General features: G+C 45.3%; 2 protein-coding genes across 4 annotated transcripts in view; both read left to right on the top strand.

Annotated features, from left to right (window-relative positions):
- The first annotated feature begins 555 nt into the window (after positions 1-555).
- Positions 556-5507, top strand: RIPPLY2 (ripply transcriptional repressor 2). Its single transcript, XM_079970602.1, has 4 exons — positions 556-1047; positions 1215-1290; positions 3399-3457; positions 5203-5507. The coding sequence occupies exons 1-4, from the start codon at positions 968-970 to the stop codon at positions 5366-5368; spliced, it is 381 nt and encodes a 126-aa protein (XP_079826728.1). The 5' UTR covers positions 556-967; the 3' UTR covers positions 5369-5507.
- A 2479-nt stretch (positions 5508-7986) lies between these two features.
- LOC307212882 (cytochrome b5 reductase 4-like) overlaps positions 7987-14030 on the top strand; it is a 34926-nt gene continuing 28882 nt past the window's right edge. The window contains exons 1-2 of one of the 3 annotated variants that reach the window (XM_079970496.1): positions 7987-8193; positions 10654-10807. In XM_079970496.1, coding sequence (XP_079826622.1) covers positions 8119-8193; positions 10654-10807 — 229 coding nt within the window. In that variant the 5' untranslated portion in view covers positions 7987-8118. The remainder of the gene's footprint in view (positions 8194-10653; positions 10808-14030) is intronic. The other 2 variants (XM_079970495.1, XM_079970494.1) reach the window with 2 other exon arrangements.

Genomic DNA, 14030 nt, shown 5'->3' with positions numbered 1-14030 from the left:
TAAACTAGATAGTGCTCCATTGAAACTTTCGGTCATTTCTTCTATGGTGTTCTATGGATGCCTTTAGGTATTTCAGGTGTTTTGTTTCAGCTCATTGTTCTTGCTGTTGTATTTTAAATTGTTATATATATATTTGTATATAAAATTGTTATATACATACATGTGTCAGTGTGTAGCCAAGGGGGGCAGGAAGGGACAGCTGCCCCCCCATAAAGTAAAAAAAGAGAAATACTTAACTGACAAATTGGTTGGTTCTGCCCCCTAACAAAAGTCCTGCCCCCCAAAAAAAATCCTGGCTATGCCCATGTGTGTGTGTGTGTGTGTGAGAGAGAGAATGAAATTTATATATTTGTTTTTATTGTTCAATTCTATTGTTTTTTCCCTGCGTTGGATCCGATTGTTTTATCATTACAAGTTATTTTGGACACGATTTTTGGGAAAGGGAGAACTAAATATTTGAATGAACTAAAAATACAGTTGCAGGAATTTTCCAACATGGGAAGCGGCATTTTTCCCAGCAAAACTGAGCACACTCGGACACAGATACACACACGCTGGCTTTCTCACGCTGGACACTTCGCAGCCCGAGCCCAAGCGTGGGCTCTCCCCTCTGAAGGACAACACAGCCATGTGTCTGCTCAAGTGCGATTCACACTCCCTCGCCAAACCTCTCCCTGGGTCATTTGGAGCTCGCACGCGTCCACGCTCCTTGTTTACCCTGACGCGCCTTTCACGCGCAGCCTTTTTGTTTACCTCTCCGGCAAATGAGAGAAAGCGGCTGAGACCCTGCGCGGCGAGAGCTATAAAAACCCCTCGGGCGTCAGCCGCACCAGAACCCAGGCCAGGCTAAGCCCCCGAAGGGGAGACACAACGACAAGGAGACGAGGAGGAGGAGGAGGAAGAGGAAGCGGTGCGCCAGCAGCGTCTGCGCCACTTGGGCTGCCTCGTCTGCTGCCAGCGACGCAGCATGGACAGCTCTCGGCTGCGCCTCTGCGCTTCTCCACCTGGCGCGCACAACGCCCGGATCTGCTGCAGAGGACAAGCGAGGTAACCCGCGCTTTCCTCCAGACCCGCTAGCCGGTCAGCCAGCTCCAGAAATCATAGGCTTCGAGTGTTTTCCTTTCCTTTCTTCCACCCTCCTTTCCAACAACCGACCGCTTTTTTTGTGTCGCCCAGTTAACGCAAAGCTGTATTCCGTTCTATTGATTCTACAGGTCCGAAGGATTCTGGAGACCTTGGATTCCCACGCCCAAAGATGCAGAAAGGCAGCGCAGGCGAAACGACAGGGCGGTGAGTGTGTCCATTCTGATTAAAGCGGCAACAATCCCACGTGGGGTGGCTGGAGTGGCGAGTTGTGTTCTCCTGACTAAGCTGGTCCTTGGATCGTTAACTTTGTGGGCGTGCAGGAGCGAGAATGGGAAAGTCGTCCTTTCCTTTTCAGGCTGTCGGTTAAACACAATTCGGGAAAAGTCGTAGATTTGTAGAGTCGGAAGGGATCCCGAGGGTCATCTAGCCCAACCCCCTGCAATGCAGGAATCTCAGCCAACGCATCCATGACAGATGGCCAGCCAACTTCTGCTTAGAAACCTCCAAGGAAGTCATATTGGGATTTGACATTATTTTTATGTCTTTGTTGCTGCTGCTGCTTCAATTTATACCCCACCCTTCCTCCCCAAAGAGCCCAAGCTGGCAATAGTGAGGGCAATGTCATACTTATTTTGATGGCATGCTTTAATTAATTAGTTAGAAAAGTTATATACGTTTTTGGCAAAAAAATATAAATCCCTAAGCAGGTTACAGATAGGAACGCGGGTGGCGCTGTGGCTTAAACCACAGAATCTAGGACTTGCTGATCAGAAGGTCGGCGGTTCTAATCCCTGCGACGGGGTGAGCTCTCGTTGCTCGGTCCCTGCTCCTGCCAACCTAGCAGCTTGAAAGCACGTCAAAGTGCAAGTAGATAAATAGGTACCACTCCGGCAGGAAGGTAAACGGCGTTTCCATGCGCTGCCCTAGTTCGCCAGAAGCGGCTTAGTCATGCTGGCCACATGACCCGGAAGCTGTATGCCGGCTCCCTCGGCCATTAAAGTGAGATGAGTGCCGCAACCCCAGAGTTGGCCACGACTGGACCTAATGGTCAGGGCCCCCTTTACCTTTACTTTAAGCAGGTTACAGAAACTGTAAAATCGAAATACAGCAAATACAACCAAGTAATACAAATAAGAATCCATTATAAATGCATTATAAAGCTTTGGTCATTTAAAAATGCCAAGTCAATAATTAAACAGGATGACACTCTTCTTTGATATCAGGAATGTTGCTTTACGTTTCTTTCACAAGTGATGCCTGAATATGCATGTCCTATCTGTCAGGCATTGGGACGCAGGTGGCGCTGTGGGTTAAAGCCTCAGCGCCTAGGGCTTGCCGATCGAAAGGTCGGCGGTTCGAATCCCTGCGGCGGGGTGCGCTCCCGCTGCTCGGTCCCAGCGCCTGCCAACCTAGCAGTTCGAAAGCACCTCCGGGTGCAAGTAGATAAATAGGGACCGCTTACCAGCGGGAAGGTAAACGGTGTTTCCGTGTGCGGCTCTGGCTCTGGCTCTGGCTCTGGCCAGAGCAGCGATGTCACGCTGGCCACGTGACCCGGAAGTGTCTCCGGACAGCGCTGGCCCCTGGCCTCTTAAGTGAGATGGGCGCACAACCCCAGAGTCTGTCAAGACTGGCCCGTACGGGCAGGGGTACCTTTACCTTTACCTGTCAGGCGGGTGGCGCTGTGGGTAAAACCTCAGTGCCTACGGCTTGCTGATCGCATGGTCGGCGGTTCGAATCCCCGTGGCGGGGTGAGCTCCTGTCTTTCGGTCCCAGCTCCTGCCCACCTAGCAGTTCGAAAGCACCCTTAAGGGCAAGTAGATAAATAGGTACCGCTTTATAGCGGAAAGGTAAACGGCGTTCCGTGTGCTGCTCTGGTGCCGGTTCGCCGGAGCAGCTTCATCACGCTGGCCACGTGACCCGGAAGTGTCTGCGGACAGCACTGGCTCCCGGCCTCTTAAGTGAGATGAGCGCACAACCCTAGAGTCGGACACGACTGGCCCATACGGGCAGGGGTACCTTTACCTTTACCTTTACCTGTCAGGCAGGGCTTGGGAACCTGTGGTCCTTTCAGATGTTGTTGAATTCCCAACTCTCATGCACCCACAGCTAGCCTGGCCAGTGGTCAGATATGATGGGAGTTGTAGTTCAGCAGCATCTGATGGACCACAGATGGCTAAAACGAAACCAGCTTCCTTACTTTCCACAAATTTTCCATGCTCAGGAATAGTTTTTATATTACTTTTGAAACTGCCCTTTCTGAATACTGTTAATCATTCTGTTTTTGATCTGTGTCTCCTGTTTATTACTCCTAGTTGTGCAGCTCTTCTGAGACAGACTCAGCAAAACTCACACAGTATATACATCCAGTTAGGTAAGGTGTAAGCTTTAATATTATTCTTTACAGTCTCTGTTAGGGCCATCTTCACTATTTTTTCCTAGCAGGGCTCCTGCATCATTAACAGCCGCCTAGTGGGAAGAATAGGGACGCAGGTGGCGCTGTGGGTTAAAGCCTCAGCATCTAGGGCTTGCCGATCGAAAGGTCGGCAGTTCGAATCCCTGCGGCGGGGTGCGCTCCCGCTGCTCGGTCCCAGCGCCTGCCAACCTAGCAGTTCAAAAGCACCTCCGGGTGCAAGTAGATAAATAGGGACCGCTTACCAGCGGGAAGGTAAACGGCGTTTCCGTGTGCGGCTCTGGCTCTGGCTCTGGCTCTGGCCAGAGCAGCGATGTCACGCTGGCCACGTGACCCGGAAGTGTCTCCGGACAGCGCTGGTCCCTGGCCTCTTAAGTGAGATGGGCGCACAACCCCAGAGTCTGTCAAGACTGGCCCGTACGGGCAGGGGTACCTTTACCTTTACCTTTTAGTGGGAAGAATACCAACAGGTGGAAATGGTTATGGTGCAGAACAGTGGACACTTTTTGTTAATTTCAGGCAGCAGCTACATCATTGCACTGTCCCTCTGACCCACAAGGCTTTATGAGGCTGCTGCCTGTATTGCACACCTGCCTCTCCTGGTGGTCATAGAATAGCACGTGGCCCACCTATTGAAGACCATGATTCCTATGGTGTATATTACAATTCCACATGAAAGATGTTCTTCTCTCTCCCGACCCTGCAGTCCTGGGTGAGTTCATTCGCTGCACCAGAGAACTGTGGACTACATAGTTTGTGTGGCAGGATGAGACGAGTTTGAGAAACTCTCTACCAGATTGTACATCCCTACCCGCTCCGTTGTATAACTGTTTCTGGCTTTTTCACCCAGGGTAACGGGAAAATGTACTATGCAGAGATGTCAGTATCAAGCATCATGGCAAAGGTTCCAGTGCAAAGCTATCCTTTCTTGTATGTGTGTATGTCCTGCTTACTATATGTGCCCAGGAGCAATTCAGACCTGCATCGTTAAATTTCACATCAGATGCTATCAAACTATATCTGGTGTTTGAGTTGTCAGAGGTATCTGTTTGACCTTGTACAACAATAATTGTATTTGAGGGCTTACATAGCTTCTGTTTTACTAATTATAGAGTTATGCAGAATGTATGTTTAAGTATTCTGACCAAGGACAATAAATTTTCACAAGGGTGGGGAACTGGGTTGCAGACTGAAGTGATGGGCCCACTAAGCAGCTGCTGCGGAACCAAAGTTCTGTGTCATCTCTAAGAATGTAGTACATTTACGCCTTTTGCAGTACAAGAGCAGAGCTATTACCAGTACCAGAAAGTTTTGCAGCATCATTTAATATTTAATTGTAGGGAAACTTTAGGTGTGAAATGCTCCTAATTACATTTAGGCATAAGTAGGGCCTGTTTTCTCATTAAACTTCCATTTCCTGCTGAACTTTTGTAGCTCTAGTAAATGGGATATCAGAATGCAGCCACATATTATAGCTCCTAACTCTGGTTTGCATCCAATGGCACCCACCATGTAAGCCGAAAGAAGTTCCACTTGCTTAAGGTGAAGTATCCAATTTCCACCAATTACCTCTTACGCATGTACTCTAAAACCTAAAGAAGTAATTTTCAGCGAAAGTTATTTCACATTAACCCTAGGTCAACTAAACTGAAATGAATCCCTTAAATATTAAATTAACTGAACAGGTTGTCTCTGTGTGTTTTTAGGTTATTCTGGCCCAAATCAAGGTGCTTTGACTACTTGTATCAAGAAGCTGAAGCACTTCTGAAGAACTTTCCTGTCCAAGCCACAATTTCCTTCTATGAAGATTCAGAGAATGAGGAAGATAGTGATGACTCGGAACATGATTCTGGAGCAGAACTGGATTCTTAATTATAATGAATGTTAATACCACTATTCATATTCATTCCTTAATTTAATATTGATATCAACATGCTATCATAGTATTTTAAGATAATTTATATGTAAGTTATTTTTCATTAAAAGCAAGCATTTTACATTTTTATAGAAACAGTATTGAGTTTTGTTTTATTTTATGCCTGCTACACTCCTCTGTTCCTCTGAAAATAGCAACTCTTTTATGCTGGTAGTACCATAGGGCAGCAGAATCAATTAGAATTACAGCTGCAGAGATGGTTGGATGCATTGTGGCAGCGGACAGAAGTAAGGAGGGGTGAGCTTGCATATTGGAATCTGGATATATGTCCAGAAATATATCCCTTAAAAAGAAACTTAAAAAAAAAAATTATGCCCTATACCCTGATTCTGAACATATTCAGAAGAAGAAGCCCTATTGATTTCAGTGGAACTGATGTTCATGTAAGAATTTCAGCCTTGTATTGTTTTTCAAAGTTAAAAAAGAGAAGCATACAAACCTGCATGAGGGAGAAATGTGAATTTGTGTTTCCCGTGTTGCATGTCACACATCACATATGAAAATATTGTCATTCTGGAAGCTGCCCTTAGAAAATGAAAGAGGCAACTCATTCTTAAATTATTCCATTCTTAAATCAACAAAGGATCTAAGCCTGCAATCCTAACCTGGAAGTCCCATTGAACTCAGCGAGACCTACTTCTGAATAGACAAGTATAGGATTGCGCTGTAGGGCTGTAATCCTATGTACATTTACTTGGATGGAGCTCCATCACCTTCAATAGTTGTGTAGAATAGAGAATTTCAGATGTAGTTTGTTATGCAAGGTGACCCCCCGCTGAAATTTCCTATTCTGCACAACTATTAAAGGTGGGAAAAACCCTGTCCTCTTTTGCATCTCGTTATCCTACCTGATGTCATGCCTGATGTTATCCTACCTGATGTCAATACAATGGGGCTTGCTTTTGAGTAAACATTGCCTTATTTTTGATTACTGAAATCTCCATAAAGAGTTAAAACCAGACTCAGCTGGAGTACAAAATGTATTTGACTTGATAAACTGGATTGACTCAATGCTGATTTACACTTCATAAACTCAAACTATGTTCCATGTGTGTAAAACTGGAACCACTCAGAATATAAAGTAGTTCATATATAGAAATTGCTCCTATAGGGAAACAAAGTGAGATCCATGTGTAGGACATTGTATATGAAAATCACACAAGCACATATACTGCTCTTGTGTGTTTGTAGTAAGCTGCATAGAATTTCAGCTTTAGTAATGGAAATCTTTCTCCTTTAAGTGAACTCTGAAGACATTTTTACTCAGGAACACTTATTAGTTTATTTGTGTATCCTGATGTGTGAAAACATTTTTTTTAGTTAGGCTTTCTTTTTGTATTTCTTCATTTCGTTGTTATGATTGTTTTTATACATTATTGTGAGCTGCCTTGAAAGAAAGTTTCTCTGAAAAGTGGAATATAAATCTACAAAATAAATAGTGTGTTTACAGGCAGTAGTAATATGTTGTTGCATGGTATGATCTCCATACACAGAGACACTTTCCAGGTAAGAAAACTAGGTTTTATTAAAAAGTCCTAAATCATTGGTGCACATAGATTTTCTAAAGAGCATAATATGTACTGAATTCTGAGCACTTTTCTACAGCATAAATTGCTTACTCATCCACTGAAGTAACTCCATTGACTTCGAAGGGACTGTTGTGGGCTAAACAGTTCAGAACTGTACTCTATCAAATAGTGAGATCAGCATGGGCATAGCATACATAGCAAACTTTGGTTCTGCACACACACACACCCCAAAAAAATCCTGGCTACGCTCATGGAGATCCACAGTAACTGTATTCAGGCATTATGCCTTTATAGGCAATGCAAACATGAGTAGGGTTGCTATACACGTGTAGAAGCCCTCATTAGAACTTCCTGCTTAATGCAGGAATGGGGGTGGGACGGGTGAGGTGGTGTAAGTGGTACTTTCCATTTCAACCTCACAACAACCCTGTGAGGTAGGTTAGGCTGAGAGATTAGGCAGGCGACCTTTACTGTACTGAATACTTTTTTGTTGAGGCAGGAATACCCAGGCATGCAAAACTGACGTCTATTTTAATACTTCGCATTACTATTAGTAATAATCATAGCTGTCAACTTTTCCCTTATGAGGAATCCTATTCGGAATAAGGAAATTTTCCTTTAAAAAAGGGAAAAGTTGACAGCTATGGTAATAATAATAATAATAATAATAATAATAATACTTCGAATTATTATTGTTAGTATTATTGATGTTTTGGTTGTACGATCCTCTGCCGCCACTTGGAACAAGCGCCACTCGAAAAGCAGGGTGCGAGCATTTTAAAGGAACAAATCCCCGCGCAGCGAGTGCGCGAAACAAAACACAGCCACGCGGTTAAAGCGGCAACCTAGGAGCGTCTCTGGACCCCGTGGGCGGAAGATCCCGCCCCCGCCGTGGGTTTTTGCGGTGCCGCCGTCAGTCAACTCTGGTGGGTGGGGCCTAGGCACGCGCCCTCGTCGGTGGAGAGAGCTCCAACCACCCGCCCCGCCCCGGTACAACCTCACGCCTGCGCAGTACGGCCTTTTAAGTCCCCGCCTGCCTTTCAGCTACGCTACTGGCTGCTTCGGCGCCGGGCCGGACCCGGAAGCGGCTCTTTCCGTCCGCTTGCAGTTTCTGAAGAAGAGGAGGCGGCTGGGGCGGCTGTCCTGCGGCCGGCAGGATGCTCAACGTCCCCTCTCAAGCTTTCCCTGCCCCAGGCTCCCAGCAGCGGGTGGCCGCGGGAGGGCGCAGCAAGGTGCGGCGGGAACTGGGGCCGGGTGTGTGTGTCTGTGGTACTCCTTGCCACTGGGTCCCAGGGCAAGCTGGCGGTGTGAGAGGGGTCGCCTTGCGCATTGGCACCTGCAGAGGCGGAATGGGGGTTAACGCTTCATTTGCTCGTTGAGGGCAGAGATCTGGAACCCAGATGGGTGTTACAGGCGGAAACTCGGCAGGTGAAGCCTTTCCTGGCCCGGAGATGAAGGAAGTGAGAAAAGCTGTACCTGTTTGGTTTCTGTCTGTTACGCAGCTCCTAAAGTTCTGCCCGGCGAGAGGATGGTGTCAGTCCTTAAGGGAATGAGGTTCAGAGGTGCTTTTAGGTTAAGAGCAGTCCATGCTGCTTTTTCTTGTGTTTTGTGTGTGTGTGTTTTGCAGGCAACACAGATGCATCTGGCTGTTTCCTCTTTTCTGAGGACCGTTGTGTAATTATGGGGCACGTAGTTTCTAAAAGAGAAGGGAGCTCCAGGGTTCAAGCTTGCTTTCAGAAAACGCTCATTATCCTGGAAGCCCTAATAGCTGACGGGCGGTGTCTGACTTTTTTGTTCTTTAGGGCTGTGGAAAGACTATACAGTGGTACCTCAGGTTACATACGCTTCAGGTTACAGACTCTGCTAACCCAGAAATAGTGCTTCAGGTTAAGAACTTTGCTTCATGATGAGAACAGAAATTGTGCTTCGGCGGCGTGGCGGCAGCAGGAGGCCCCATTAGCTAAAGTGGTGCTTCAGGTTAAGAACAGTTTCAGGTTAAGAACAGACCTCCAGAACGAATTAAGTACTTAACCTGAGGTACCACTGTAGATGCTTCTGTGCATCCTATTCTTTTCATGTGTTTGGGACTCAGCTTAAGTCCAGTGTGGTGTTTGGTTAAAACTATAGTAGTGGCAGGGTATGGGGAACATTTGCATAAAGGAAGATTCGTTTCGAAGTGTGTTCAAGCTGATTGCTGTTATTATGAAACTAGTGGGCTGTCATGTGGTAGTATAAGGCTGAAGCCATGTGGCAACAGTGTTGGTATGTCAGCTGATTCCTGTTGAGTAATGTGATGGGCTGTGGAAATTTCAGAGTCCTCAACAAGTGGAGTCAGTGAATTTTTCATGGTACAGCTCTTTTGCCGGCAGTGCTGCTTGAGCTTTAGAGAAGAATGTGCACTTTAAAAACCATGCAGCTGTTAAATGTGACACAAATAACAGTAGTAATTGGAGTGAAGCTCTGCCCATATTCAAGATCTAAGGAGAAGTTTAATAGAAATTTAGAGTGACTAAAGATGCAGGAAAAGCAGGAACTGATGCAATGTTGTGTTCCTCATGCATACACAAGTTGCATGTTTTCCAGCATAAGTATCTCCCTATTGTAGGGAGATAGAAATTCTGTTGGGGAAACAATAACCTCCCTCAAAATCCCCTATGTTACATGTTCTCAATTGCATTTAAAGCATAGTCTCCTTGACCAAGAGATTTGCTGTATGCTTGTCTTTCTAGTTTGTATATCTGCTCTCTCTCCTCCCACTGCCTGGCCCAATGTTGTCTCTGATTTAATTTCATATAAAAGTAAAGACCAAGCCTAAATTGTGCACTTAGAGCACTTAAATGCACAATGACTGCATTTATGTTATAAAATATTGGCTTATTAAGTAGTTACTTTACTCCTTCCTTCCCATGAGTGGTGAAATATGGCACAAAGCCACAGTTACGGTAACCGTAACTTCCCACTACATCAGAACCAGGAAACTATAGTTACTGGCTTACAGACAAGCCAGGATATGAAATTGTGATAAAAAAATTAATTCAAGAGCCTAGACCATTAGCTATAATGATGTTCGTGGGGCTTGGTTACATACATTTACTTTTATGCCACATTTCCATAGTTCAAGTCATGTTCAAGACAGCTAACAACATGAAAAAAAATCCCTAATTACGAACATAACAAAAATAGCCATAAATAATAACTAAAATATCAAAAGTACACAACCAAGTTAAACAATTTCCACATAAATTATAAGATCTAAAATACAGAAAGTGAATATTAATAACATTATAATAATTATTATAATATTAATAACAGCAACACACACAGCCTGAAAAAACCTTAAACTATACCCCATTCCAAGAGTCTGTTCAGGGAAATGTGTTTGGATAGGAGAACTTGGCTGGAATAAATTGAACTTCCCTCCCCCTCCCCCAGTTTTTCTGATTATTAGATTACATATTCGTATTTACCACAGAAGCAGTCCTGCATGCTAACTTTCCTCACCATTGTCTGCTATGTCTCTGTTTGAAGGTTATTTTCTTCTGCTTTGCATAGCTTTGTCTTTGTGTGCCAGAATTAAACGAGTTTTTTTGCTGTTCACGATAAAGGATGGCAAGAAACCAATCTACTTCTGCTTTTTGTTGCTAATTATTTAATAAACTTATCTTCCTCCACAAACTTATCTTCCTTTCTAGGTACCTTTGAAACCAGGCCGAAGTCTTATGGACTGGATTCGATTAACTAAAAGTGGGAAAGATCTAACTGGTCTAAAAGGAAGATTAATAGAGGTGACTGAAGAAGAGCTTGCTAAGCATAATAAGAGGACTGATTGTTGGATATGCATAAGAGGTAGGCTACTCTGTTGACATTTCTTATGAATGTGCTATTGCTACTTATTTCCCCCCAAAGTTTTTATGTAATAATAATAATAATAATAATAATAATAAATTTATTTATACCCTGCCCATCATAGCTGTCAAGCGCCCCTTATTTGGAGGGACAGTCCCTTATCCCAGCGCCATGTCCTGCTGCTGTCCCTTATTGATGGATGTCCCTTAAATTTCCTGGGTTTCAAAGGAAGCCTCTCCTCTCCCTCCCTGCCAGCCAGGGAGGAGAGAGGCTCCAACTGTGTTGCTTGGCTGCCTGGCCCGCCCCCCTCCGGCCTCTTCTCACCAGCCTCAGCTCCTGGGAGCCCCTCCCCGCTGGGACTGGCGGGAGCCTTGGGCCCTTCCGCCACCATCCTCCTCAGGCCGCCGAACTGAGTGTGTCTGCCTGGGGCCTCCCCTCTGCCTGTTGCCGTCGCTCCTGCTAGGCTGTACTGCGGCTGTGCCGCCGAAGGACCCGGATGAGATGGGCAGCCTGTCATGGCCTATGAATTGCTGAGGTGCCGTGAGAGGAGAGCGAGGGCAACCATAGAGAAAGCAGTTCAGAGAGAGGAGGAAGAGGTGGAGGCGGAGGCGCGGGCAGGTTTTCCAAGGGCTACAAGGGAAGGACCGCAAGCGCTTCTCCCATAGATTTGTAGTGGTAGACTAGCATAGATGGTCTGATCTGCGGGTTTACTTCGGGTGTTATTCCCCCCCCCCATTCCTCCCGCCCCACCTGATGGAATTGAGAGCTGCAGATGGAGCACAAGAGAAAAGATACAGAACTGCAGCAGCATCTTTGTAGCTTGGACTTCGTTTTGCGCGAAAAGTGGTTGCTGCCTGTAGTTATTTAATTGCAGTGTTTCATCAGCTGGTGTCTTGAGCAGCAATCTCTGGAAACGAAGAGCTAAAAACCAGCACTGCTCTCCCAAATTATCTGGTCCCTTTTAACTTCGTATTTCAGCTAGTTGACCAAAATCCATTATTTTGGCTGCTGGTCCCTTATTTTCAAGGCTGCTGGTCCCTTATTTTCAAATCTGTAACTTGACAGCTATGCTGCCCATCTGGCTGGGTTTCCCCAGCCACTCTTATATAGAGGAAAGAAATATAACAAAATAAATATGCGTAAGTGGTTTAAAAGTTTTATTAGAGCTTAGGTAATGAGATTAGTTAATAACAATGCTATTTAGCATTTAGATAGCAGCAAGTGAACACATGTAACTGTATTGTCCAAAATTTTGCTTTGAGCATATTCTTTTTTTTCCTCACTCACTTTCCAAAGAGTTATCCTTGCCTTTCATTTACTGGAAATACACTGCAAATGTATATCCTCTGTCATAAGCAAAGTAGAAACAGATTTGTGGAATTCTCAATGGGGGTGCAGAGAGTGCTTTTGAAATTTAATGCCCACTAGGGGACGTGGGGGATGGATGCCCCTTTAGTAAAGACAATAGACCAGAGGTTGTTGGACTGCAATTCCCTTTCTGCCAAAGCACCCAAGGCAGTTTACTATTTTAAAGCATTAAAACAAATACGTTATTTAAAATGAAGAGTCACAAAGTCATTTCAGGCCAACTGTGAGCTGATGGTATGTGTTCTTCCTTTCCTGGGCTCCCTCAGGGTTGTCCAAGGGAAGGTGGGGCAGGATCTGCCGCAGCGGTTTTCTCAGACCATTGATCGTTCTGTCAGGAGCAGATGGTATGTGTGCTCCAGGGCCTAGGTTCTCTTTCTCCTATAACAGGGTGGTCCAGCACACAACCCAAGGACTGCATGTGGCCCTCGAGGCCTCTTTTGGTGACTGTGGCAACATTTGATTACACCCTCCACAGCCCTCACACTGCCTTCTCAAAGCCCAGGAGAGGAGGTGCTGGCCTTTGGGAAGGAGGCATGGGGGCTCTGACCGGATTCTAGAGTCCTCCTGCTGCCTTCCCAAAGCCCAGTTAGCATTTTCCCAGCTGTGGGAGGGGCTCTAGGACTCTTCCAGAGCCTTATGCCTCCTTTCCAAAGTCTAGCACCTTGCTTAGCTGGCTTCAGGAAGGCAGCATGAAGGCTGGTGTGTGTGAATTTTTGGCCTTGCTCCCCCACACAACAAGGCAGTGTGCAGCTCACAGGCTCCGTCTCAAAGTACTCTTGTGGCCCTCTTGATATGAAAGGTTGGACTGTCTGCCCTGTCTTATAAGAATCCTGAGATCAGCAGTCAAATGGACTTAATTCTGTTCAGGTTCAGGAAAAAAAAGTTTTGGTTCAGGTTTGAGTCCTTGCTTTTTTATGCTAGAAACAGAGACAAACAGGATATGAACCACCAAACACCTGTTTTTCCTCCAATGGAAGAATAATATTTGGAGAGGGCCATAGCTCAATGGAAGAGCATTTGCTTTGCCTGCAGAACATCCCAAGTTCATTTCCCCAGCATCTCTAGGTAGATCAGGGAGAGAACCTTGTCTGAAAACCTGGAGAGTCATGGCCAATCAGTGTAGAGTCTGTAGACAATGCTGAGCTAGATGGACCCAGTGGACTGACTTGGTATAAGGCAGCTTCCTGTATTTCTCTGTAGCATCATTTGACTCCCTGGACTGTTCTTTTCATTCCTGGTTGCGTCCTGACCAGTACACTAATAGGCTGAGAGCCAAATGACACACAGACTGTGCTTACAGAATGCTTCTGCGAGGTTTGTGGGATAAATTAATTGCCTTGCAGGAGAAAACCAAGGGCCAGCATTCTGCTTCTAGTAGAGACAGGCTTGATGCCTCTGAAAGTAGAGCTTTTGTACATGTTGACTCTATATTATATTTGTCATCATAGTGAATTGCTGTTGATAGAGCTATGGTCCATGAATTCAAGGTAATACACTGTTAGATTTCTCTGGAAGACTTAATACTATATGCGTTCCCTTGTACTAACCTCTACTTTTCTTCCAGTGTGTTTTTCCCCTTGTTGGCCTTGGACTTGACAAACAGAGTCTGGCAAACATTGTAAACATCTTTGTTCCATTTTCACTGTTTATTTTTGTGCTCTTGAATGCTGCTTTTCATTTTAAAAAATACCTCCAGGTGGAGTATATTGCTGGCATTGGCCAGCTTGGAACTCATTCCTCTCTCAGCTGTAGTTTTAATGCTCCGGAAAATATGAAACATTTATCTATAGTAGATTGTATTTTGCCAAGCTGCACAGATGTAACGCATGGTAATAGCTATAATTGCTTTGTGCTT

The sequence above is a fragment of the Podarcis cretensis genome, assembly GCF_951804945.1.
Source record: "Podarcis cretensis genome assembly, chromosome: 3".
Classification (NCBI taxonomy): Eukaryota; Metazoa; Chordata; class Lepidosauria; order Squamata; family Lacertidae; genus Podarcis; species Podarcis cretensis.
Note: the sequence above shows the minus strand (reverse complement) of the source record. Positions and strands in the feature narration are given on the sequence as shown.